This window comes from Anticarsia gemmatalis, chromosome 24 (genome assembly GCF_050436995.1).
Source record: "Anticarsia gemmatalis isolate Benzon Research Colony breed Stoneville strain chromosome 24, ilAntGemm2 primary, whole genome shotgun sequence".
NCBI lineage: Eukaryota > Metazoa > Arthropoda > Insecta > Lepidoptera > Erebidae > Anticarsia > Anticarsia gemmatalis.
The window spans coordinates 4,477,658-4,505,385 of NC_134768.1; the positions used below are offsets into that span (position 1 = coordinate 4,477,658).

General features: G+C 33.9%; 1 protein-coding gene across 1 annotated transcript; it reads right to left on the reverse strand.

The window, feature by feature from the left end:
- LOC142983499 (E3 ubiquitin-protein ligase MARCHF5) lies at window positions 1-27,432 on the reverse strand. The gene is made up of 4 exons (XM_076130424.1): window positions 27,027-27,432; window positions 14,934-15,179; window positions 4,294-4,484; window positions 1-3,571 (listed from the first exon to the last, which is right to left on the reverse strand). The coding sequence occupies exons 1-4, from the start codon at window positions 27,198-27,200 to the stop codon at window positions 3,199-3,201; spliced, it is 984 nt and encodes a 327-aa protein (XP_075986539.1). The 5' UTR covers window positions 27,201-27,432; the 3' UTR covers window positions 1-3,198.
- Window positions 27,433-27,728: the final 296 nt, after the last annotated feature.

A 27,728-nucleotide genomic window follows, 5' to 3' on the forward strand; every position in this document is an offset into this window, starting at 1 on the left:
TGAGACTCAATAAAAATACTTATAATCTGTTTAAAATGTACATTTGACAAAATAACAACTACACAAACAAGCGTCGTACATACAAAACGTGGTACTGGGTTCACAAAAGACTAGCAAAACTAACACCTACAGCCACTCGAGCGATCACTAACATCACTAAGACATACATGAAAACACATTAAATAAATAAAACTTAGGAATGTGTTAATATGTGAGCAAAATATCAATGTATTATGTTATAAAGTTAATGAGCCGTGTCGATGCAACAAGATAAAAATGATGGATACTTTCTACTGATCCCAAAAAGTGCATAATCTTGGGTTTACAAACAATGCTGAAGTTTTGTGTAGCGACACACCTGCAAATAACGATTAACGACACACATTTGACATCGAACGTTCGGCTCAACACGTTCGCTGTGCTATTTAAATCACCTATTACGTCGTATCAAACGTAGTACCAACTTTCTGTCGCCGACCGTTAGGCGCCAAAGATTTCGCAGATGTGACTCTACACTAAGAGTTTTTGAGACTTACCTAACTATGTGTCATGTGTAGTAAGATTAAAGTAAATATTTACTAAGACTTTATATCAATAAACATAAATAAATATAATACGCTCAAGTGACTATAAGTTGAACATAGTCGATATAAAATAAACCAACATATTTATAAAACAATTATACAATTTATACTACCAACGTAGAAACTACTTTAAGTTAACGCGCCATTCGCAAGTGAATACAATATAAAAATATTTAATGGCAAGAACGCTAAATATATCATTATATTTTATATTTAATCGTCGACATAATTACGACAAATTTTAAAAACACCCCATTAATATCTTTAGACATGTTATATTTGTTTGAAATAAAGGGAAAACAGCTCAAATGGGCTAAGCGTTTAGTCAATATTATACAAGTTAGTAGATTTTCAAACATTCCCCTGAATTAGGGAGCCTTTCCACCTAGATGTGCTATGCAGCTATGCTTCGAGGATGTAATGAACTATATGACTGTTTCTACTGTTATGGTATGCTTTAGAGCAGATCTGCTCCGGGGTTCTCGGAGCTTTTGAGCAGAAATGCACCTATGTGACTTATGCTGCTTGAACAACTGCTTAACTTAATGATTATAGACCCATCGGTGCATTTCTGCCCCAAAGTACCGAGAAGCCTGAAGCATATCTGCTCTAAAGCCTAGCATACCAAAGGATATGCATCAATTAATATGATTGGTGAATATCAAACGTATCCATAGCAACGTAGCATAGCACATCTCTTATAAAAAGGCACCCTTAACATGGCTGAGCTTTAATGATAAAATGAAACAACATTCTATACATAAATTAATATCTTTCTTCCATATAAAGGCACTCCATTTCCACTTGTGTTCAAATCATTGGGACTCATTGTCTTACATTACTTTGCAATCATTATCAAAATGACTGTTTAAGAAGTATTAAAAACTATCAAACGTTAAACCCCCGACCTATCACATAATTGTAGATAAATTATTATTTATTACACTATATCTAGTTGTATTTACAGTACAGAAATTTAAGCTAAAATTACCTATTTAGGCAAACAAGAACCAACCCACATTAAGTTAGTTTCGAAAAACTGAGACATTTTGGCTAAAATGGGTTCATTCCGCAAACGATAGTGTTGAATTACTCATAGCTAGTATCGCTCACCGGTCGGTAAACAATCTGTGGGTTAAGCAACCGCTGGCGCGGTCATTCGAAAGATGGGTAACTGTAATTGGAATTTGAATTGGGCGTTTCGGAGAGCTCGTAATTCGGTCCTGGTTGTTCTCAATTAAGATAACAGTCGTTAAGCCACGTCAAAGGCCTTCGGGCGGCTTGAACAACTTTGACACTAGGTTGACCACTAACCACACGATAAAAAGAAAAAAAAATGTTGGATGAGTTTATCAGTGAGTAAACAAAATCCATTTTCTTTTGTAAGCATATAGAATGCATAATTTGACCGCTACATATTTTATTAATTATTCCTAATGTAGGTTGGTTCCTATTAGCGTAAGCAGGTCCAAATATTATAGCAAAATGCTGTTAAAATGTCGTTCTTATACACATTGATATAAGGTAGAATTTGGCACGCTCTAGGATAGCTAGTGGGCATTGCCATAAGTTAAAAACATCAATCTTTTCTAGGTACTTTAGCGAGTTATTTTAAATGGACATTGTTCATATAAAGGCGTGTATTTTAGAAGAACAGACAATCGTAAGCTTTAAAACTTCGAAGAGATTTAAATTTCTGAATTAAAAAAGTGTATTATTTTTAAATAGTTTTATGAACAATGTCCATGTATGAAAAGTTAAAACTAAATTTAAAATAAACTGAACACTGAGTTCTGTGTGTAATAAAAACGTTTAGTCAACTTTAATTCATAGCTTCACTTCTTCGAAAGATATTTTATCAACACTACTGCGGTCAATATAAGTCATAATATATTTTACAGACCAAGTCATATACTAAAAAGAAATCTTAAGATTTTCATAATCAAGTTATCATTCATTATCTTCTAAGCAAAGCTATGAATAAAAGTCAATTATATTGAGTCATTAAACTTTGATGAGCACGACTATTGACTGTCATGGATTTCATATGTGACACTTGTACAATATTACATAATAGTATTAATTATAGTTTATGTATGAAGTATTCACGATAGATTTACAGACTCCCGTACATGCTTGTTATGAAATATATTAGTAGGGTGAAGGGCATAATATTATATAATAAAATGTAGGTACACAACATGTATAAATATATACAAACACTACAAGAGTATACTTATTCAATTCATAGTTATAGTCACATTTAAAAATCTTTGAATTATAGACACCAAACAATTCTATTGACTTAGTTATAGACATTAGTTATGCACATATTAAGGAGGCCTTTAAAAATTCTACACACCAATTATCATTTCAATAATGATACGTCAACTTGGAAGACATTTTTCCAAATAGCAACAGAAATTCACGGTAGAATTCCGGTCATTATTCTGGCAACACTCAGACTTGTGTCAAATTTTACGTCGAAAATGTTACCCTGATATTGTAGTCCACTGTTATCGGGTAAAATATCTGCCTTCACCCTACACGGCGCGGTATATAGCAGCACTATTCGTAATATATACACGTTTGTTTTAAAACATAGAGTTAATAATTACACGACTTGTTCAGAGTCGTCTCTCGTGCTAGATACTGCATCGGTGGTGGTCGAAGTGGCTGCACTTCTATACAATTTAAGATTAGACTCTGTGTAATCTAGGATCTTTCTACTGGAATGCCTGATGTATAACATTTGTTTGTGGTATATTTTGAGTGCGCCTTTGATAGTGATGTATGTGAGTCCGCCGAGTATTGTTCTGTGCAGGTTGTTTTGTATGGAGCGGAAGAATATCTTGCCTATGATGGTGGAGATCGTCGGTAGTAGTAATGCTGAGCAGAATATTCTCGTGGGTGATAGATGTGATGGACCGTTTGGATTCTGGTTGTTTGTATGTCCCGTCACTATGGCGCCTCTGTCGCCGTCCACGCTGGAAAAATAAAAGCAATGGAATAAGGATTCTATTCTTATGTATTGTAGTATACCAATGTGGGTGGCAACTATAACAAGTTATCTTTAATTACACAATCAAGATTTTTTGAGACTAAGCAAGGTCATCAAAACAAGTCCTTAGGAAAAAAAATGTATTGGTGTAAACAAGGTGTATATTTATAGTTTTTTGTGTAAGTCATCATCCTCAAGATCAAATATTGATAACTTTATACCTCTTACGATTGATTTAGCTAAATAATTTTCAGAGTCATATAAGTATACTTTACTAAACGTATAATCGGTAAGAACGTGCACGTGTGTATACGCTAGTATAGGCGTATTTAAGTAAACAAATCAGGAGAAACAAGCATTATGTACTCCTAAGGTCTTTTAGATTTAATTCTGGTATTACACATTCCTATATTAGGCGGAACATACTAAATGTAATTTGTATGTAGTAGTCTAATATCGAAAATCTACAAATCCATACTATATAATATTATAAATACGAAAGCAACTTTGTCTGTCTGTCTGTCTGTTACTCAATCACGCCTAAACTACCGAACCAATTTGCATGAAATTTGGTATGGAGATATTTTGATATCCGAGAAAGGACCTAGGCTTTTTACCCCGGGAAAATGACGCATTCCCAAGGGAAAATGGCGGACGAAGTCGTGGGTAAAAGCTAGTAGGTTCATAATAAAATAGTAGCATACTCACTTGCCAAACGGTAGTATATAAGCTAGTGCTGGTATCTTGGCGCAGTACTTCCTGAGGAAGAGCAGCACGGAGTCCTCCCAGTTGTACATCTTGGCGCTGATCAGCGTCACCGGGATGGTGGGCAGCAGCACCAGCAACACCAGCGGGTCGGCTGACTCCATCATCTCAAGGCCTTCCCTGTGTCCTACCACCTGGAATCAAAGAGAAGCGCCTATTTTAATATAACCAAGAATAACAGAACTACTATAAGATAGGATTGTTCATAGACATCTAGCTTCAATAAGCAACTATAAATAAGTCTTGCATGTCAGATAGATCCCACTGACGTTTTAGAACGACTATACGTTTCTTTCACCCCGTAAAGATACACTCCAGTGGGACATTGATGGGTTATACATTTAATATTTTACTCTGTACTCCTTCAGTAATAAGGGAACGAAGAAAATAAATGGATCTTTATGATCTTCGTTTTGTGTGCAAATAACGGTAAGTTTTATGAATGAGAATACATCTAGGACTATTTTTACTAGCTGTCGATTGCGAGATGACAATAAATCATTTCATTATGTTTCTACATGACAGCCAGCTTTAACAAGAAATGGGTGGCTTTTTATTGTATTTTATTGATATGTTAAAAATAGTAAGTGCTTTATTGTCCTTGAACATTTTATCAATAGAACACATTCTATAACCAATAAATATTTACAAATCAATTGCAAGTGGATAGTTTAATGGATATTCGTAAACAACGTTTTTATACAGGACACCAAATATGAATTGAATGAGATAAAGATTGATTGAGATTGAGACCTAAGCCCTCGTTTGAGAGGAGACCCTTGCCCTGCAGAGGGACAGTAATTGGTTTAAAAAAAATTATCCATTCCACATTTATTTTATTCTATATTCTCAACAATATACGGACGTATTGTTCTTTTAAGCCCTTTGTTTGTGTTTGATATTGCCATTGGGAAACCAATCAAGACTAATTAATATTCAATAGAAGTCGGAGCTTTGCCCTTATTTACATAACAATTATTTGTTTTATATTCAAGGTCATGTGCGAAATCGCGATAAAAAATGTCTAAATTGTATAATGTACATAAAAATAAGAACTCTTTCGAATTCTGCTACGGTGTTTGAATTAGTAAACGGTGAAATGGTTATATTCTCATAAACATATTTGTGGATTTAAGTAAGTTGTTGATAGTGCATTATTGTTTGTATTGTCGAATCCTCGAAACATAAAACACATATTTTAACGTGTTTGTAAAATCTCAATCCGATGCTGTCCATCATATTTAAACATAAATTACCTATATCGACAAGAATACTTTTCGCGCGTTAGTTACGTTTTAATATTAGTCTATATGATCCACTACTTTATTTTGCATGATATTTGAAGCTATTTAGCTAAAGCTTGGTATATTTTTTGACTTACTATAAGCCAATAAAAACTTAGAATTATTATTCTTCTACAGTCCATTAAATATCCTTACTCAATATGATTCAACATCTAAACTACACAACATTATACTCTGCTCATCAATAACAATAAAGCGGTTCCATTCACGTGAAATGTATGGAACAATTAGATTACAGCCAGACGAGGTGTAACGACTGATATTCGTCACACTATGTCACGTCTTGATTGACGAACTGCGCTGACCATTGTTTAGAAACTAGACAAACACTTCATACTGTAACGTTACGGTTACTTATAAAATTATTGTATAATTTTGAGTAAATTTCTTGAGATATTTTAATATTGTTAAAGTCTTCAATATTATTACTCTACCGATAATTGTAGAGGAGAATTTTTGACAAAATTGCGTTAAAGATATTTTCAGAATTAGCAAAATAACTGCCCATTTTTTTTCTATGTGTCGCTCCGTTACTGTATTAGCTTAGCGAAATAAAGCGTTTCTGTATACGCTTTTACACTTGTTTAAAGATTAAAATATATCTCAGTTTCTACTTTTTGTTAGTTGCGTCTTTTCAACTATCGGGGGCAGTACAGACTTGAACTGACTTCAAATAATCATCACGCGCGCATCAACTTCGCTGTATGTATCTAATACAACATTGTGGATAATAACGTATTCGTACGCTCGCCACAGATGTCAGTCTGGAAGAGAGTTCCTGGCTATTCCTTCGTCAGAGTTCCTTATGCCGGCTCCACATTATTGCCGTGAAGCTCCGTGAACAGACGCGAACGTGAATGTGGACGGTTTTCACGGGGTCCACGCGCGTTCACGCCTGTTCCCCGATCAGAGTCGGTATTAAAGTCCCGTGACAAAGGGTTCGCGCGGCGTTCACGCATACACATACACATTCACGGCCCCGGCGCAGTTTACTCTGGACTATAAAGGGGTACGGACCGTATAATGCGCTCAGCTTTTCAAATTATAGAAAAATGGTGTGAGGAACAACAACTTTCTTGTTTTTGACATCTATATAGTGGTATAGGGACACAGCAAATAAAGTTATCGCAGCAGCAGCTTCTACGTCCATTTCGCGGAGGGCTTCGAACTATTGTGAGCATTCCGTGAATGTGGAGGGCATGGAGTCGGTCCGTGAATTCACGGCGAGAATACGCGCGTGAATTCACGGCAATAATGTGGAGCCGCCATTACACTCTCCCTCCACTTCGCCCTGTCTTTGGTAAGGAAATATATATGCCTACACAGCTTTATAGGGGAAATTACTTTACCATAAAGTTAACTAAGCTACCCTTGTTCGCGATTAAAATATTGATCTAATGATAGCTGAGTTATCAATAAACCGCATGCAACTGTCAGTTCTCAAATTAACTTTATCGACTAAACAATAAACTATAGATAAATATTTAATTTTTTTTATGAAGTTATAATATTTCTTACATCATCGAGCTTTAGAAAACCTCGATTCAAACGTACATTTATAAAAAAATAACAACACAAGTTTTAAAAACGAATGAACTGGCTAATTAAGTTTTTAAAAATACAGGTTTTTTAATATTTAAAGAAGGCGATTTTGACAAATTTATGATCTAAATCGAAATACTATCAATGAGCCTAGTCTTTCATCCAACTATGTCAAATTCGGCTTCCAGTCTCACTAATACAAATACGGGTTAAATGATTACAAATGCATCCGGTAGCTGAATTCCAGTATTTTACGACTGCCTATCGGATCTCTATAACCCAAGTTACAGATACTTAAGTTATAACATGATAGCCCTGGGCAAGACTAATAAATCTAAATACACAAAACAGAAATGAAAAATGCTTATTTCGAAGCAAAACAGTCATTAAGTATAATAAAAACAGTAGAAATTTTATTGTTATGAGATTATAATGGATGTAAAATAAAATGGTACATAGTTTTATAGTAGCACAATGTAATTGCTAATCATTCCTCAATCCACACAGTAGTATTAATTGCAATAATTATAATCACCACGTTTGTCCTTCGCGACACCTGCGCAAGTTCTATGGTAGAAATAAACCATGATGTATTTACAACTGTTCTATTACTTATACTTCGCAAAGTATTTAAATTACTAGACGCTTATGTAATCACTATGTATTTAAAGAACTATATAAGTTATTAGATATGTATCTACAAATCTTTGTTTGTGCTTTAAATGTTTAAGATTTTTTCGTTTTGATTGTTACTCGGACACTTAAAAAATATAAGGTAACACTTTAACAGTCTTATTTCAGAGTTTGAATTTTACGCACATATGTTATGATTTTTTTATGAAACTCACGTCCCACAGACAAACAGTTAAACAATAATGTACTACTTAGTAGTAAATAGTATAGTCTCTTTTAAATAATATCGAACGTCTGCTTATAAGCCGGCTGTATTAAATAGTTATGCGGAAACTATACCAGTTTGTAGCAAAACTGGGTTTGCAAATCGGTGCTCGCGATAAACTTCCCACTTTACGCATTGTTTGAAAACTTGCGAATTCTACACAATCTCGAACTTAAAGAATACCGGCGATACGTTTCAAAAGAACAACCAATATTTTTACCTAAAAAATATTAGATCTTACTTTAAGATCGAATCTGACCTTTAAATATTTCTGAGCTCAGATTTTCTAACCAATCGACCGTAAGCGACCAATCCGACTGACATAATAGGCGGCCGAGGTGCTAGAATGTGCTGAATCCTGCAAATTTTCTACCTAAGCAATGCAACTATGACAGAGCAGCACAGGATCTTATAAGCTACAACCGAGTTTTAACGCACAGAACTATAAAATAAACATTACATCATCAAAATGTCACGGTTATAACTCTACAAATCTAAACAAAACAAAACTGCGTACACGCATCTATATCAAAACTGTACCCGAGGAGAAAGCGGCGACGTAATCAAACACTGGGTCAGAAAGCAGAAATCTTAGCGCGTTACGCAATACTTGCCGATTTTAGCATATTTAGTTATCGCGAAACTACTACAAATAATCACAAAATTATTTAAATTTTTAAGAATACCTGTTTGTTGAATAATTAAAATATTTTCAATTACAAATTCAAGACAAACAACAAACAAACGACAAAGTAGACTGTATATCTAAGGGGGAGACCCCTTGTTAAGCAATGGGACACATAAGCTGATGAAAAAGAAAAGATATTTAAGAAAAAAAGATATCGGCGGAGCGACTACGAAAATCTCTTTTTTTTTTGTTGCTTGTTGCTACTGAAATTGTAGAAGAAACTAATAAAAAAATTGAGAAGTACTGGATGACTTTTACTACTACTCAATCCTAGATCGACGGCCGTTTATTGACATTAAAGGTGACTGTAAAACTATCCTGTTTAATATATTATTGGTTTTACCTTGTACAATATCGACCATTAACCCCACAAAGGGAAGGAAAAGTAGGCTCGCAACGCATTTATAAAACCTTGTATACATATCAGCAATGACATTCCAATGTTATATACTTATTAGATATCTTTTAGTGTAACCACTAGGTACACCATTATGAGAAGAGGTTGCATGTCTGACCCGCGGTTTCTGACGTTTATTTAGCGGTCGTTTATCTATTCAATAGCGTTAAAAACCCATATAAAAAAAAACACTATTTAATGGATAAACTACCGCTAAATGTACTCAGAAAACGAGCATGAGAGTTCTTTAAAACAGCTCTTGATGCAAAAGTTCCTACCCTGGACTTAGCAGCGCAGTAGACATTTTATCCTTTGAGCAGATTCTTGCGGATTAGTAGTACATAAATGTGTTAAATACTATTGGTACTGATTACAATTTAAGCATTCTACATAGTGAAGTGCATTTGTTAACATATGTACGTAAGCTACCGGTAGTCACATAGGTTTCGTAGCATCCTTTACATGCGTTACCCAACGCACTTACAAAACTGCAGTTAAGTTGCTTAGTTTGGTAACGTTTAGTTAGTATTTTGCGAGGTTTTGAACCTTATTTATTAATAGTTCAAACATTATAAGACTAAAATCTGAACGGAAATAGTAGCAACTTAAGACTTTCGTAATACAGACTTCATTGTCGATAATGATGATAAACCATATTTACCAACGATTAACTTAAACAAGTCACTCGGGTGGACCAAGGGAAATCATTTTTTCCAATGTTTTTCTTCGAATTATCATTCAGGAACCTACACTAATAGATCAAACAACTAGAAATAATGACTATCTTCCGATTGTAAATGAAAAGTCCCATATCTAAAATAATACTGCATACTCATACCTCACACCTGTCCATTTTATAAAGTAACACGTAAATAACATTTCATGGTATCGATTACTCATTGCGTTTCCCATCAACGGAAACTAAGTGTGAAATAATTATATACAATTTTGTGTGAAAACCCCATGCGGTTTAACACTGATTGATTAGTCATTAGGTGCTTCTGTTTTTGACGTAGCTGTGTAAAAACATAAGATATTAGGAGCTGATGAGGTTTTAGGTATCGAAACATTTCAGAATAGTAGTAAGAAGGAGCTATTTATATTATATGATTCTAAAAAGCCAGTTTCGGCAGCGACACTACGAGTCGATCGTTAAAAAACACAACCCTTACCCGAAGTAATGTTTTCATTTGCTTTTGTATATGTAAACAAATATTTTTCATTTTATTTTCTCTGAGATCTAGTGTTAACGTACGTTTTGTAATCGACAAAGAATTTCAACAGAAGTAACTTTGGGGGAGTAGATAAAAAAATGAGGTGCTCAATTTTCTATTATCCTCTCATCCATCTAGTCGAGACAGAATTAATCCAATAGCTCCTAACGTTAATACCACGGTGTGCTAATTAGATTATGCCTTGATTTTATCAAGCGTGGCTAATGTAGTTGTCTTAATAGGTCGATGATCCCATATCAGTTGTTACGATAATGATATAAACAATAGCATTAATTGTCTAATACTCTTTATCTAAGGAACGTTACTAAGTAATATAATTAATATTGAATTAAGAGAGTAATTAGCTTGTACTTATTACAGATTGAATAAATAACAATTTCATATTAGGTAAAAACGCCTAGACTAATAATACCAAAAATAATGATTTGCCCAGAAATGAATTCTTATAAACGTTTATTTTCAAAGTAAAAACAATTAATTATCAACGCAACTTAGCCTTCGTTACTTAACAAGCAAATCATATTGCAAAGTAATTACCAGCTGCTAAATAGAAATATTCCTATAGCTATCTTAAACAGTTTAAATACTTCAACAAAAGGCCAACGTTGTATTTCAGTACATTAATCTAAATTTGCAAGTCGAGAATCTACGCCAAGGCATTTTGTGGTTTCAGGAAACGGACACAAACCTCGGTACGGTAATCTCAAAACCGCAAATAAACGATAATTATGCGAAAACAGTCCATAGAGACATGATAATATGATGACTAATCTTGTGGAAAATCTGAGAAAAAGGCCATAGAAATAGCTGTGGGAAAATGATCGCATAGGAAAGCTTGAATAAATAGTCATAACTCTAGAAAATTCTATCCGAATACACAATATACTTTAAAAAACGTAATTCTGGCTAATAATGTTAGTTGCCATAGACAAGGACAATCGAGACAATATTTTTTTCGAATCATTCCTTTTTTTATATGCTTAAACTTGAATGACCATTCGACCGACATTTTTTGTATGCCATTGAAACAGGTCCTGTTGAAAATTGACAACCAAGTGTTAGTGACCTAGTCGCAGAAATGACAAAGAAATCAATAGCAACCGTTACAGTATGTTAATTGATTGGCAAACTCACGGAAATCGTGACGAAGATTGACACAAAATGTTATTTTTCATCGTCCTGTGAATACGTAGGGTTAATACGGGTCAAATCGATAGAAACAAACAGCACAATGCACTTAACATGTACTGCACAGAAACATAGGTGTACAAAACTATTCAATAAAGAACTACCGTGCTCTCCTAATTGCAATTTTGCTGCTGCAGTTGCATTTTGCGAAAATAAAATAATACCGTTTTCGCACTAAGTACTGACGTAAAATGTTTCTTACAGTCTTAAAAATATAGTCGACGACCTAATTAAAACTTTAATAAAGTATCGGCTTGCTTTAGTCTATTAAAGTCTTAACTAAGATCTGGGTAAAGTTAATCATCATGATTTTTCACAACTTTTTCTCTACCTACTACTACTGCTGACTGCAGGGAAAAAAAAACCTCTTCCTGTTAAAGTCAATCCTTGTCCTATTCTATGTTACTCAAGTAGAAGGTAAAAGAAGACCATTGATACGCCAAATCTTATTTCTTGACGTGAGCAACAGATTCGTAATTTTTATCAAATATACTACTCGTATAATTTGTAACTTCAGCATATTAAGAGAGAACCGGAACACATATTGACGTCCAACTGATTTGCCTTGAATATCTGATGCATTCACTACCTGCTCACAAACATTGAGACGGTCGTTGACTCCAATGTTTTGAATATAAACGTATCCTCAGTGTTTTTGATAACCGCTATGTTAATATTTTAATTACCAATCATTCTAAACGTAAACGATGAATTTTTAAAAAATGGTTGCCCATTTTTTAAACATTCATCGATAGGATTTGGAAAACAAATTCTTACTTCGTTAATTTGTTTTGATTTTAGGACCGACCAATTATTCGTTTTTGTTGACAATTTGTTTTTATTTGCAACAATTTTTTGCAGATTAAAATATAAGAACGACCTGAGCCCGGTCAACGCTTCAGGCCAAAAAGTTATCTTTTTTATAATTATCATTATCTTGCAATCATATCTTGTGAGAATTAAATTGTTTAGTTATTTACAACGTGCAGATAAGGTTATCACCCATATGGATGTTACTTTTTGAGATTCCAAAGCAAATGTTTCTAGCCCCAGAAGAAAACTCTATTTGTTGTTAAAAATGAGTGGTCAACGCAGAATATCTTGTAGGGTGGGCCCCAGAATAAGTCCTTGAGAAGGGGACCCAAAGTAAGTCCTTGAAGAACGCCTTTTCACAAAGACTATCTTTTTATTATTATTTTATACTTAGTAAGGAGTTAAAGACTATCTTGTAATATAATAACGTCTTTTTCGTTGAGAATTACGAATAAAACAAGTCCATAAAAATACAAACCATACCTTTAATAGGTTGTACCTATTATCTACACTTTATTGATTCATATCTATAGAAGTTATTTACAAAGCGATCTATAACATACAACGTAGTTTAATTAAGTAGAAAAGGTCAAACGACCAGGAAACACGATTCTTACAAACGTGACCTTCTGCGTATAATGCAGTAGTTGGCAATAATATTAATATGCGATGTACATCTTTATTTCGTGAGTCAACCTATACATAGAACAAAACGACATTAAAATTCACTTTATTTTTAGTTTATTTATTGTTAAAACTTGATTATGTTATATATAAAATTCTCGTGTCACAATGTTCGTTCCCGTACTCCTCCGAAATGGCTTGACCGATTTTCATGAAATTTTGTGAGCATATTGAGTAGGTCTGAGAATCGGCCAACATTAATTTTTCATACACCTAAGTGACACTTTTTTTTTATTTATATGGCAAGACAATGTTTGCCGGGTCAGCTAGTCTAATGTATAAAATTCTCGCGTCACAGTTTTCGTTACCGTACTCCTCCGAAACGGCTTAACCGATACTCATGAAATTTTCTGAGCATATTCAGTAGGCCTGAGAATCAGCCAACATCTATTTTTTATACCCCTTAGTGTTAAAGTTGTCTCGTCTTTCAAGTCACCTAATGTTGTTTATAAAGTAATCGCGTTTGACCGTTAGTATCATGCTCTTGGGATATTAGTATTTACATTCGACCGGGTCAAACGCTTTGCTTTAGTCGAAACGGTCATTATCGTTTATTTTATTTAATTAATTAATATTTTTTACGTAACCTTACTTATTATGTATTAACATTACACTAAAAAGTAGTATTTAAAGCCAAATAAAGGTCTTTCGAAGGTTTTGACAACATTCAAGGGTGAGTTAGAATAATACATTAAAATTTGTAGAACGCTGTAGAAGCATTTTTGAATGTTTGAGATTATGTTAACTGCATTTACGGCAGTAGACTTACCTAGAATTACCCAGATTCATACAGACAATACCTTTATTAGCTACAATGCTTTGTTTTTTTGCATGAGAAATTATTGTTCTACGGAAAAATCTTATCAAAACAAACTGGTATTTAGTAAAACCGGTACAATTTTATGTAACCTTACAAATTCACGAAATCTATTCAGCACATGACAACAGTATATTATGTATACAAGAGCATTATACCAATCATCAGTTGAATCGTCAACAGCATCATTACTTCGCCTATTTATTCGATGTAGTCACGCAAAAACTTCGCACAGGCCATTCAGTTTTTATTTGATGGAGTAAGATCACTGAGTTCATGATGTGAATGAATATAGGTTTTATTTCGAAGTTATGGAAAATGAGACCTTTTTCTAGGTTCACTTTTAGGTATATTCTTGGTGGTCCTAGAAATAATTTTGATCAACAATTGTGATATTAAAGTTGGATTCTTTTGCTTTAAAAATGTGTATAAGATTGGTTTTCAAATGGCTATTGTATAAAAATGGATGTCTATAATTAAATAACATAAAAGAGCACGTTTCAGGTAAACGTTTCTCATTTCAACAAAACTATTATGTAATTTTATGAGCAAAATTTATGCTTAAGCTTATCAAAATTCAGTTCTTTCAGCTATTATTTTTAGCACAATAAGAGTAGAAGAAACGTGCGGCGTATACAAATCTTTGCTTCATTCATATTATGTAATCACAACATCAAATTAATTTTAATAAATAAATGCTACAACCACAACGTATTAATTGGATTGTGCCTATTAATACCTATACCTAATATGGAATATACCACAATATCAAATACCCTATTATGGAATAAAGGATATTTAGGCGCTTGCGAAAACCAAATCTCAGTAAAAAGTTTACAAATAACGGCATTCAACTAACTAATAACCAGTATCAACCCAGGAAGAATACCACAGGATTTCGAAATGACGAGGAAGAATAACAAAACATTAGCCAACCCAACGTTGTCGCAAAAATTAACATAAACATGAACTTTCCATAATTCCGCATTGATGTCTATTTTTACATAGATAACTTACCTGCATGACTGTGACTGCTCCATACGTAATAGCGATCCAGTAGATAGACCCGAGGAGTACTCCACCAGCGATGAAGGGGCAGATCTTGTGGGTGATTTCTTCCATAGCGTCCAGGAGCGCGACAAATGCGCCCATTGAAGGGAATACCACTATGTATTCGGCCTTGCACTGAGGACACAGGACCTTTCTGGTAATGTTGCCCCGTTGTTTCTCGTCCACCCACCGTTGAAGGCAGCTTTGATGCACCTGCAAAAGAAAAGACAATTCGTTACCAAAGAACTGATCAGATATTTGCAAAATTACTACGTTCTAAGGTCCCTTTCAATGTTAATCAAGGTGTCCATTTTATGGCCTATCTAGATGCAGTCACAGGTTTAAAGGGAGTAAGACTAGATATTAAAACAATGAACAATGTAGACAAAATTTAGATCCACGTGATTTGGAATGTAAAGTTCGGTATATTCCCATCTGCCAGCCCTGAGCTTGCCACCGGGGTGGTGGTTGGCACTAATAAGTGGCTTTACCACCCAGGTGGTCAATAGCACCTATTTAGTTTCATCTACACCCTTCATTGTAGTACAGAGGTTTATTCGGTGGCAAGCTCAGGGGTGGCAAATGGGAATAAACGAAACTTACTATAAAGTAAAGCTGTAAAGTTCAAACAATACGTACTAGATGTAACACAGTTTTATATAGGTGTGCGACTACACAAAGCAACGATCGATATAATTTTGACAACACGCCTGTAATTCTTGCAGTTCACTTGATTTAAAATTCAAAGTAACTTGTTCAACTTGAATTCGTGTAATAATACATGTTGTTTTGATGTTTTTTGTCACTTCCGATACGTACTGACGAAACTATTTGGCCAATGGATATGACGCTAGACACTACATTAACACTAAAGTCTCTATTACCTATCATGTGGAGAATCAGAGACTTGAATCTGTCACAAACTTTGAAACATGATTCAGCAATACACACGTACTATTACGTACCAGAGCTCCACAAAGTTTCACCAAAAATTAAATATATAATTTTAATTCTATTAGACGTGAGTAATCTTTACGGTCTTGAAAACAAATAACCGGTTTCGTACACTACTGCTAAGTATTATTTTTTTATTGCACAATATCAAAGAACTGTGCCTGTATCATTATTTATTTCAATACGGAAATATAATATTGTGGCCTACCTTGGGGAGTTTAATAGTAGCAAGAAAATACAGATCAAGAGATTTAAAAAGAATAACAAATGCATGTGCAAGTCTGACTTAGTCGAATGACCCAGAATTAAATAGGAAAACACTAAGATATTGGGTGCCTATTATAATTTAACTGAAACTGCTCAAAATTTCGGTTGATTCTCAGCATAATATCGTTTATTTCCAAACTTCTTTTAAATTAAGTTTGAACCTTAGCCTTTAAACCGACTATAACAATACGAAACCTGAAATCGAATAACACAGGGTAGTAACAAGCATGGAAATTGTAACGAAATTTCGAATTTAAAAATGGCCAACAACGTATTTAAATCACGGAGAGAGAGCTACAGACCAGAAAACAATGTCTTGATACTTTAAAAGTTTATAAAGTACTAACAGTAGGCCGTTTTTTAAAAACAAAAATAATACTTAATGACCGTGTTGTTATTTTCACACACGACTACAATAGGTTTCACTTTCGTAAAGAACATTTCATAAGAGCGACAACGGCTAATGAATTAGGTGCATGGGTCACGGCTGCAATGACAATGAAGTTACATTGACCACAGCGAGTGGTGTAATTAAAGTAAATGATCGCAGTTTAGTACTATTGTTATAAAAACATTTGTTTAAAGCTGATATTTGTTTGTATGCTTATGATGATTATCTGATATCTTTCATTTTTTGTATGCAATTATGCACGTACTTTTATTTACCTCTACATCACTCTAAAGTAGACTGGGAGAGAATACCTCAAGCATTCAGTTCGCCTTGTATTTCCTTTGTGTGTAAAAGTTTAGGTTTTAAATAAATAAGTAAATAAATATACCTACCTAGGTTTTTCTGAAATCTAGAATGAGCTATATTTTTCTTTGCTCATATCACGTTTTGATATACCTAAGTTGATTTAAAGGAAGGATGCAGAAACTTAGTTTTAAATATTGATTAGATTATCGAACAGAACCATTTTGTGAAATGTGAACCATTTTTACATTATTATCTGTAACGTTATCTTTCGAGTAACTATGTCATCATCCGAAAGTAAAAGTGACCTTGAATTTGCAAGTTAAATTGGTTGATTAAAGTTAAAGCAGCACGCTGCAGCGTTACAACCGAATCTAGGTAATCTATACTAATATTATAAAGCTGAAGAGTTTGTTTGTTTGTTTGTTTGAACGCGCTAATCTCAGGAACTACTGGTCCGATTTGAAAAATTCTTTCAGTGTTAGATAGCCCATTTATCGAGGACGGATATAGGCTATATACCATCACGCTACGGTCATTGAGAGCGGAGTAGCAACGAAAAATGTTACAAAAACGGGGAAAATTTTGACCCATTCTCTTAGGTGACGCAAGCGAAGTTGCGCGGGTCAGCTATAAAGTAATAATGGTGAACGATAAAGTGTCACGATATACAAATAAATAAATCATAAAACTGATTATGACAACAAACTGAACCTACTTCAGATAGTTTGAAACAATTATAATTATAGATAATCGCAGCTAAAGTAGGTAATTACAAAACGGTTTCTTTTGAGTCAATGACTTTTACACGCGCTGAAGCAAATTATGAAAATCTTATAGTAATCACGGGTTCAAAGGTTTGAAAAATAACCAACCTTCCTCAATGTCATTGTGTATAATAGATACGAAAAAGTGTTGTCAAACCTAGTGAGAATACAATAGAATAATAGTTTGATTGTCACGATAGGTAAAAAGGTAAGATGTGGTATCCGATTGGCCGTGAATAATTTCTAAGTTTCGCTTCGAATATTGTATGTAAGTTACCAATTATCACCTGTTGGGCTCAATAGTCTGTTTATTAGTGTTTATGCTTAAATGTCTTTTTTCTACTATACCGTTGAGTCCAGAGTTCAGGCACATAACTTAGCGATGGTACTTCTTTAATCGGTTCTCAAAAATTTTGTCGTTTCAGCATCAACGAAAGGTAATTTGCATCTAATTAACCAAACATTATAAAATTTTAATACCCTCAAATACCTCATCTATAGTTCTCTTGGCTATCATGACTTCGGTTATAATTTCGAAATTGCCAGAACACGTCTTCAGTCGATTATTTGATAAACAGAGTTTCGTAATTACGTGTGCAATGTTTGATAAATCTTTATCTTACAGTGCACGTGTAAGAAGTACAAAATGATTTTACTTTTAATAACAAGTGGCTTTTAAAACATATTTTCGTCGGATATCCTATAATCATCTATAGACATATGTAGGTATGTGTGGGTGTACATTTACTCAATAATTTTTTAGCTGAGTGAATTGTCTGTATCATGTGTGACCTAGGGTCCCAAGGACTGAGACCGCAACTGGACATGTGAAACTAGTAGCCGGATTTATTATTATTTTTTAATTTGTTCCCGGTGACTTGTCCTCGGTCCCAGACGCTAGAACCTGGTCTTTTGTTATTCCAAACAAATAATAAAAAAAAACTAAAAAGTAACAATGAAATGAAAATGGTTTTTACATTCGGTCGCGATTCAATGAGCCACCCGTTTGTTGATGGAAGCCGTTATTAGGTTTAATCAGGAGTGAACTGACCTCCGGCTAAATTTCGCGCATATGTTGATGAACACACATTAATCATACTGCACGTGATAACAATAAATTAAATAGAACTTTATCCTGCAACGTTGTTTAGTTCAGTTATCTTCCTGACAATCGGCATAAGACTTATTTGATCAAAGGTGATAAGGGCCACCAACGGTCTCGCTATTTTTGTTAATTCTTAAGTATTTTAAAGGACATTCTTCATCATTTCTTGAGGTCATGCAAAGTCTCGCACTCCACATGGCCAGCGTAAACCAAGACCAAACCTCTCCCTCATCTGATTCTTGGGGAGACTCCTGACCACAAGTGGGACAATCACGGGTCGAAATAATTTAAATATCTTTGATGTGGTCATCAATAAAATGTCATTTAATATTGGTCGCGAAAGTTATTTTAAATCACAAGTAAACGAGTTACATAATGTATCAATGAGAAGTTATTTTTAAACTTGTAAGACATGACTTCATTGTCTGAATTTCTGATATATTTGGGTATTGAGGAAACACCGAACTCACTGCGTAGTTGCATAACATCGAGAACAAGAATTGGTCGTTCGTGATTGCAGGCGATTTTGTTTCTTCTTATACAAAATTGGGTTTGGGTTTTTATTGATTACCTATAAGGAAAACTTTTCGACATACCTAGTAAATCATAGTATGTCGCTATTTGTCCCAAAGTTATAAAAGGATGACTCCTATTTTTGTGTCTTTTTGGATCCAAAGGTGCTCCCAGCCGAGGTCCGAGCTTTGCTTAAAAAAAAAAAGCTTTGAAAAGTAAATGCTGGTTTTCAAAATATCGAAAGTATTTAATTCAACTATGACCACTATGAGTCTGTCTAGTATCATAAAAAAACATAATAAATCAACATTAATATTCTGCAATCAAAGGGCGTCGTAAGAGTTCCTAATAATTACATCAGATTTAAGTACTTTTCTATTAGGACAGCTGATTAATGCTAGTTACGAGTCACAGTCAGGACACGTAGCCGTGAACACATAGCTGGTTGCTATGGGGTGACGAATGGTTGTGCAACCAAACATTGCACACCCTAATACAAGGTAGACTAGACAAAACGTACTGGCAAGTGGTAGGCACCAAGTTATTACTGAATACATTAGAATTATAATATCAGGACCACATGCGATGCAAAAAGAATACTTAAATAAGAATATGGCAGACATATATTTTCTTCTTTCTTTTACAATTCTTGTAGGATTTATTTCGAGGAGTCTATAAATTAACCTTCCCAGGTTATATCATATGTAGGCAGAGTTGCCAGATGGCCGGGATTACCGAGATTGTCCCGGAATTTTGTGTGTTGTCCCGTGTTCAGTAATTTTACTTTGCTGTCCCGGAATTAAAAAATACTAGTTCTTTTACAAAGTTACGATACTACGTCGTTTTTTTTTGATCATTCCTACTTAGTCTAGTCTCGCATCCGGAAACCAAAACTCTGATTCCGTTTGTGGCCCCAGAAATATTCAGGAAATTATCAGCTTGGATCTGGCAACCCTATGCGTAGATACAGCTTTCGTAGCACGTGTAATAATTATATAGTCTAATTAATGACGTAGTTATCAACAAAGAAACGTGTAGGTTACAAATTACAATGTAGAATAGTAAAAGTGTACAATGTATCTAAATTATACATGACCTTTTGTCTTAATGACAGTAAAAAGGTGGGTTGGTACTATCCTGGAAGATTAAATACTTGATTTAAATGGGTGAAGGTTCAATAAAGATGTGAACAAACTATTGAAACAAGAGTAGGTAGGGTAAACCACCCAGTAGTCAGCCTTTTAGTGAAAATGTCAATTTGATTTAGCCATATTTTTAACATTTACTACTAGATGTAAAATCATTAGTCATTGTATGAAAGGTAATTTATTAAACTTTAAGAAAAAAATAAAAAAATACCATATTTATAAGATTATTATGGAAAAAATCCACATTAAACAAAATATGGCACTTTTTACCAGTAGTCAGCCCCATTTCGCCAGTAGTCAGCCATGTCTTACCCAGTAGTCAGCCTCTTACTTACTCAATACAAATGTTCTATTTTTAATATATTTTTATTGAAATCTCCAGGAAATAAAGCACATTTGCAATAATACCATGCAGTACAATTTATGCATCCATTAATTTTTAACCCCCGACGCAAAAAGAGGGGTGTTATAAGGTTCGACGTGTCTGTCTGTGTGTCTGTCTGTCTATGGCATCATAACTCCCGAAAGGATGCAGTGATTTCAATTTAGTTTTTTTTTTAATTAAAGGTGACATATGTGCGAGTGTTTTTAGACATGTTTGATGAAAATCGGTGGAGCCGTTTAAAAGTTGTAGTGGGTTAAATTGGGGAGATTAACCGAATGTCTGCAAATTTACTCGGACGGGGTCTCAAATGGCTTCGCATGCTGAGAAAGCTGGTGGTGGGAAAGTCAGAATGGCTTAACCTAACCACCAACCTATAAAAAGTATGAAATAAAAAAATATATTGTGAAATCGGGGGTTTTTAAGATTTTAATTTATAGTTATTAGCACTTAGGTAATTGATTTCTAAATGTTTTCTAGTCAATCTTTCTTCACACGGTTCACAGCGATAAAAGTTTATTTTCTGTTCCTTTATTCCTTCTGTTTTTCAACTCTCCCCAATCTACAAAAGATGCTCTCTTCTATAAAACTATTTTAGCTTTCTTGATGTGTTGAAACATAAGTCAATGGTAGGCTAGGAAATAGAAGGTAGATGATAGAAGTGACTGGTATCATTCCTTTCTTTTCTCATTTCCCAAAATTCCTTCGTGTTTCGGAAGGCATGGTAAATTGTAGGTCCCGGCGGGCATTCAAGGATCTCTGGCAATCGTTGCCATTAGTCAGAAGCTTGAAAATCTGATAACCAGTCTTATGGTAATCGTGGTATAGCCCAGGTAACTGGGTTGTGGAAGTCATATAGGCAGTTGCTCCATGTAAAACACTGCTATTCAGCTGCATCCGGTGAAACTGGAAGCTGATTCCAGCATATCGTGACCAGTTTCTTAAGGCAGTCATTTGTTTTTGGGAGTGCACTTAGTCTAGCTTACAAAGCCCCGTATGGTACGGGGCATTTGTGCGACTATTAAACGATTTCGGACTTGTAGTGTCATAATAATGTGTGAAATGCCAAGTACTCGACTCGTTTCCATGATTTTCATAACATTTCTGATCGCCACCATAGCACATGACAATTATTCCTCTTTATACGGATCTTTTGGTCTTTTTGATATGATACTATTCGAAAACAAGTAACTAAGTTTTGTGCCAACATAGCCGTCCACAAATTTGAACCTTAATGAAAGGATTTAAGACCCAATTTCATTTAGCAAAACTGACGGCCGACTATGGGATATGTAGGTCCAATGGTCGGCCTCATGAAATTCACTGACTTTATATGCGGCCGACTACTGGTAAAATACTATTTTTGTCTTAGAAGAGTTTAGCTCAACGCAATAGTTATGTTGAGAAGTATTCGCCCTGTTAATTTCAACCACATATATGAGAATTGCAAAAAAACCAGTAGTCAGCCACTCATGGCTGAGTACTGGATCAACCTCATATTTTGCAAACCCAATAGTCGGCCACGTTAATTTATAATACAAAAGACAAATAAAACGCCTGCAATGCATGATTTTATCGAAGATAAACTATTAAATACTAGCATAAAATATCAATTCGTTCCATATTGCATCAAATTCATTTAAAAACATGCCAAAAACTAAAACACGAATCCTTAACAAAAAAATAGCAATGGCGACGTTTTTGCCCATGTCTTTCATGGCAGTTCATAAGAATGAGTGTAACACGTCAACCTGCCATGCTATCGAATCGTAATTGTGCATATTAGTCAATAAGATTATACAGATTCGATTAATGATTATTTTATTGGTCTTTACTATTTTCTACACTAATTATATGGATATAAAGCCTGTAAAGGCTGACTACTGGTTGGGGGCTGACTACTGGGTGCTTTACCCTACCCAGTTTTAAAAATATATATATTAATTTAGGTAAATATGACACGAAAAATTATGACAGTTAGTAAATTTCCCATCAATCCGGAAGATACAACCATCAAGAAAAGCTCACGAGGAATTCTATATCAATTTTTCAATCGCCGCATTTTTTATGTACACAATGAATCATTTCTGGTGTTCGTTCTTTAACGAAATTCTTAAGGAAATAAGACATAACAACCCAAAATATTTACTCATGCATATTTAATGTAAAAGCTATTTAAGTACCCGTCTGTATTTATATCGTCAATACAACATAAATACCGAGTTTCATTGATCAACATTCCAAAAAAATATGCATGTTAAACATGAACAAAGCCTCGTTTAAAAATAAGTTGACTGACAACCACTAGCCAGAGTAATCTTTGCCGAAACGTCAGGCATTCCAAGGTAAAATGCCTGCTCGATTAATTCCCGTAGTGAAAATTTAATCGTTATGTCAGGATCTTCTTAAATCTTGATACGCAGTGTTAGAATAACCTATATTTTACCTAGTTCTATGCTTTCAAAGGTACTATATCATACAAATTAAAAATCTCTCAAATTGGTCAACAAAAGGATATTTATATCAGACACTCTGCGGGTTTCTTGTTGTTTTCTTGTAAAAGCTATTTAAGTACCCGTCTGTATTTATATCGTCAATTCAACATAAAACCGAGAGTCGTTTCATTGATCAACATTACAACAAAAATGCATGTTAAACATGAACAAAGCCTTGTTTAAAAATAAATTGTCTGAGTAGGTACCACTAACCAGAACAATCTGTGCCGAAACGTCAGGCATTCCAAGGTAAAGTGTTCGCTTATTCCCGTAGTGAAAATTTAAACGTTATGTTAGGATCTTCTTAAATCTTGATACGCAATGTTGGAATAACCTATATTTTACCTAGTTCTGAGCTTTCAAAGGTATATCATACAAAATTTCAAGTTCTATGATGTTAAAAATCTCTCTGGTCGACAAATGGATATTTATATCAGACACTGCAGGTCTCTTGTTATTTTCTTCTTGAACTTGGCAGGCATATTACTGCGCATTTTGAATGTGGACAATAATATCAAAGTAACTATATAAATATTTATTATGAAATAAACAAATCAGATCATACATTGAAGACGGTGAAGATGCACTTTTTTAACCGACTTTAAAAAACGAGGAATTTCCCAATTTGGTCGTATTCTTTTTACATACATAAGTACATAAACTCACGCCTTTAACTTCTTCCCATAGGGGAAGGGAGAGAACGCGACTGGTAACGATCCTCACAAACTTCTATTGCTTCTATTTATTCATTTTTTATTCTTAAAGTGTTGCAAACAGGCAAAGACTAACCATGATACCAATCCATTATAAAACTAGGTAGTTATTAAATGCACTAGTTTTATCGCCGCTCCTAAGATCGTTAAAACCTCCTTGCTATTGTTCTGTATTGTAATGACACAGTGCACTATTCTTTCATAGAGCTTCAAGGATGCTCACGGTATGATACTATACATAAACTCAGCTTTAAGTGGTTATTTAGCACATGATGAGTTCAAGGAAATAAACCTGGGTTGGGCCAATCTTTGCGAAAATTATAAGTACGAAAATATTTATTTGAATAAAATATGGAAGGGTGCTAGACTAAACTATATTCCAGGCAACAATATAAACATTTTCATTGTGCATATTTGTTGCCCAAAAATGAAAAATCGATGGAAGTAGATATGTAATGCAAGTTTTTGTTGCACAAAAAAATGTAGGACACTTAAATTAACTGATAAAGATCGAGAAACAGAAAGTTAGTAGGTAATATTGTTTTAATTTTGAGTCTATCTATGTTAATGGCTCATAATAACACGCAATTTGGATTAATGAATATTTTTTTCATTATACATTTTTGGTTCGACCACATTACAGACAGTTTAGACTTTGGCACAGAAGACTGTCTCCCGACATTATCAAGTCGAAAATTAAATTAGATTGGTTCGAACTTATTTTAATGTCAAATCAAAGGAGTAAAGTAAGCCTGCTGTTATTTGCAATACAGTCAATCCAGTTTTGCGGAAATAGGCACAAAGTGAACTCAGAGAAGAGATGAAGCTGTGTCGCGACTTTCTCCAATGCGAATTAATGACGAAAGCCTTATTTTATTATGTCGCACTTTGACTCAAAAAAAAGGTTACTTTTTGATACTACAAGAAGGTACAAATAATTTTATAAGGACTTTATGGTACCTATCATGAGGAACTACTGAATGAATTCACACAGATTTGATTTGGTTATTTGGTTGTCTGCTGAGTGCATTCGCAATTTATTATTAAAGAAACATACACTTAAAACCTAGAAGCTACCACCTTATGATTGGGTATTTATTTAGGTTTATCCTCAATATAACCTAATTTGTACTAGTATAAATAAACACCATTTCGTAAAGGACACATTCCACAATGACAAAGCTATAAAACATGAGACCTATTCAAAATTTCGTATTAATTATATGTGATGCCTAACACCTTGATGACCTAAATAGTCGCAAATGATAAGGCTACCTGTACACAGTCCACACCATACAATCTTTTACTGATAAGGAAAAAAACAATGGTTTTGCTATTTTTATCACAAGATAACAATGTTTATCTTGTTAAAAATGTTATTGATAAATAATGTGTAATAAGAAGCATACCTAATTGTATTTATTATAATAAATATTATGTAATTTCTTTGCAAGGGAAGTAACTGACCTATATAATTTATTGTTTACCTGTTTAATATAGATATACAGTAGGTAAAATAAAGTAATTATAGGAAATAATGATTATTATATGCATACAGGAAAACTGATCAGTAGAATTAAAAATAATATATAGGTATTGATATATGGATTCTAGTAACCTATGTGTATAATGAGTATTTTTTTAAAGAACCTATGCTTATGTCTCAAATGTAATTAGAATATATATATATAAATAACTAGATAGAAAACATATAACTAGGTAACACTCCACATCCCACTTATAAAAAGAGTTCTGGCAATTAAAAGCTACCAACATTCAATTTAAAATAAAATTAATAAACAATAGAAGCTGAAACAATTATTTATGAAAAATAAATTTAATTTAAACATGTCCTCAACCTGCACTTTGCAAGAGTGGTGGACTTTAGGCCTAACCCCTCCCTCATTATGAAAGAAAATGCTTACCACCAAAGGATAATGGAAAGGATATACAACCTATTGTTAGTCTATGATATCTATATTAAAAAAAAAAAAACAAAAAAGTACTAGGGCATAAAGCAGCTAGTGATGTCAATAAATGACCAATAGAGATCAAGATAAAGGCATTGCACGAGATGCACTGATAACCTTGCAAGCATTGACATTCATAACAAGGGAACATCTTGTTATCAACATGCATCAATGTCAAGGTGTTACAGTTCAATGTCTCCATGATCCAGACTCTTTGTTGAACACCTCTTTTGATAGTATTGACTTTGGTTATCTTTGTCATGAGATGTAAAATGGTCGAGTGATTTTATAGGACTGATTTTTATGCATCTAATAGTAATATATTAAATGTTTATAGAGGCCCAGAATAGCATAGTTTAAGAGCTTACAGAAAATTTAATTGATAAGCATTTTTTTAACAGACCATAAGATCAATTTAATGGGTCATTTAAAAAAAATAAAGTTTTCAAACTTAGATAGGTACATTTAAAAATGTGCTAAAGGTACTGGTGTTGTTTTTAGTCATTATTTAGTACCCTAATTATGTTGTCTTGAATGTTTACCGAATTTGTAATAAAGACATATACCTATATTTCAATATATAATTAAATAGGTACCTAAGTACTTTGGTACACTGTATCTTTTACAAAAACCTACCCATTAATTCTATGATCATATTCGAAATTCTTTTAAATTGTGTAGCAGTCACAGGTATTTGAGGAATGTTATAGTATGCCCTATAGTCTTGGTAACTATGAATACTGGTATTGTTTTGTAAGGCATACCTACCTACATATTTAAATAAAAAGAAGTCAATGACCTGCATTTTTAAATAATTCTTTACTTTCCTCTGAGAAAAGCATATTTTTACGTTTTTTTTTAGTTAGCAAACACCATAGATTAAATATATTTTTTTAATCTTGTTCACAGCCAATGTAGCACAACAGATGCTTATGTTTACACACTGAAGTTATAAAAACAAAGAACTTTCACTTCCTCACGTGTTTATATCATAAATCGGAAGTATTGTTACGACTACAGTTATTATGAACCAAAATGCGAAACAAACTTACCCATTTTGTTGTGCCAATACATTTGCACGGCTGAACCCACGCCGCTAGCCGATCGTCCGCCTCCGTCGCAAAACACACCCAACATGACTTCGAATTATCATCCTCCGTAGGCTGAAGCGCCTGCGAACTTGCCACACTACTCTGGACTCCAGACACTGGCTTTTCACTAGACATATTTTATTGCGTCTCCAATAAACTCTAACAAATGTTTTTATCTGACGAGCGCACTCCGATGCGTATGAATCACAACTGCCAATGTCCGTGACTTTATAAAAACAAAACCATATTTTTGTCCACAAACGATAAAAATACTTTTGTCAACAGCTGTTTTTGTCTTGTGAGGTTTTTGGAAATTTCGTTCGTTTTGACAAGACCAGACAAGACTTGGTTGGTGAATGTCTATTGAATGAATGAAACTCATTGAACGGTATTTCATTCATAGTGTTGCCAAGCTGTTTCAATGCAAAAAGTACTGATTATTTTCGTTCAAAAATCGGCCAATATTACATTAAATTCTCTACTTTACTTCCTTTACCTACCTTTCCTTTGTCTACCTTTCTTTCTTTCTTTTACTTCTTCTTTCTTTCTCTTCTGCTTTACTGAGAACAAAGTGTAAATCGTAACCCTTCCATCATATAAAGAAAATCGACATTAAAATTATGATAATCATAGAAATAAAAAATGATCTGGACTTGCTACGCT

Bases quoted from the DNA above. Each gene is read 5' to 3' on its own strand.
- LOC142983499 (XM_076130424.1), bottom strand. From the start codon at position 27,200: ATGTCTAGTGAAAAGCCAGTGTCTGGAGTCCAGAGTAGTGTGGCAAGT. The intron at 15,180-27,026 runs GTAAGTTTGTTT...TTTCTTTTGCAG, and splicing joins GTATTGGCACAACAAAATGG to GTGCATCAAAGCTGCCTTCA. The intron at 3,572-4,293 runs GTGAGTATGCTA...TTATTTTTCCAG, and splicing joins TATATACTACCGTTTGGCAA to CGTGGACGGCGACAGAGGCG.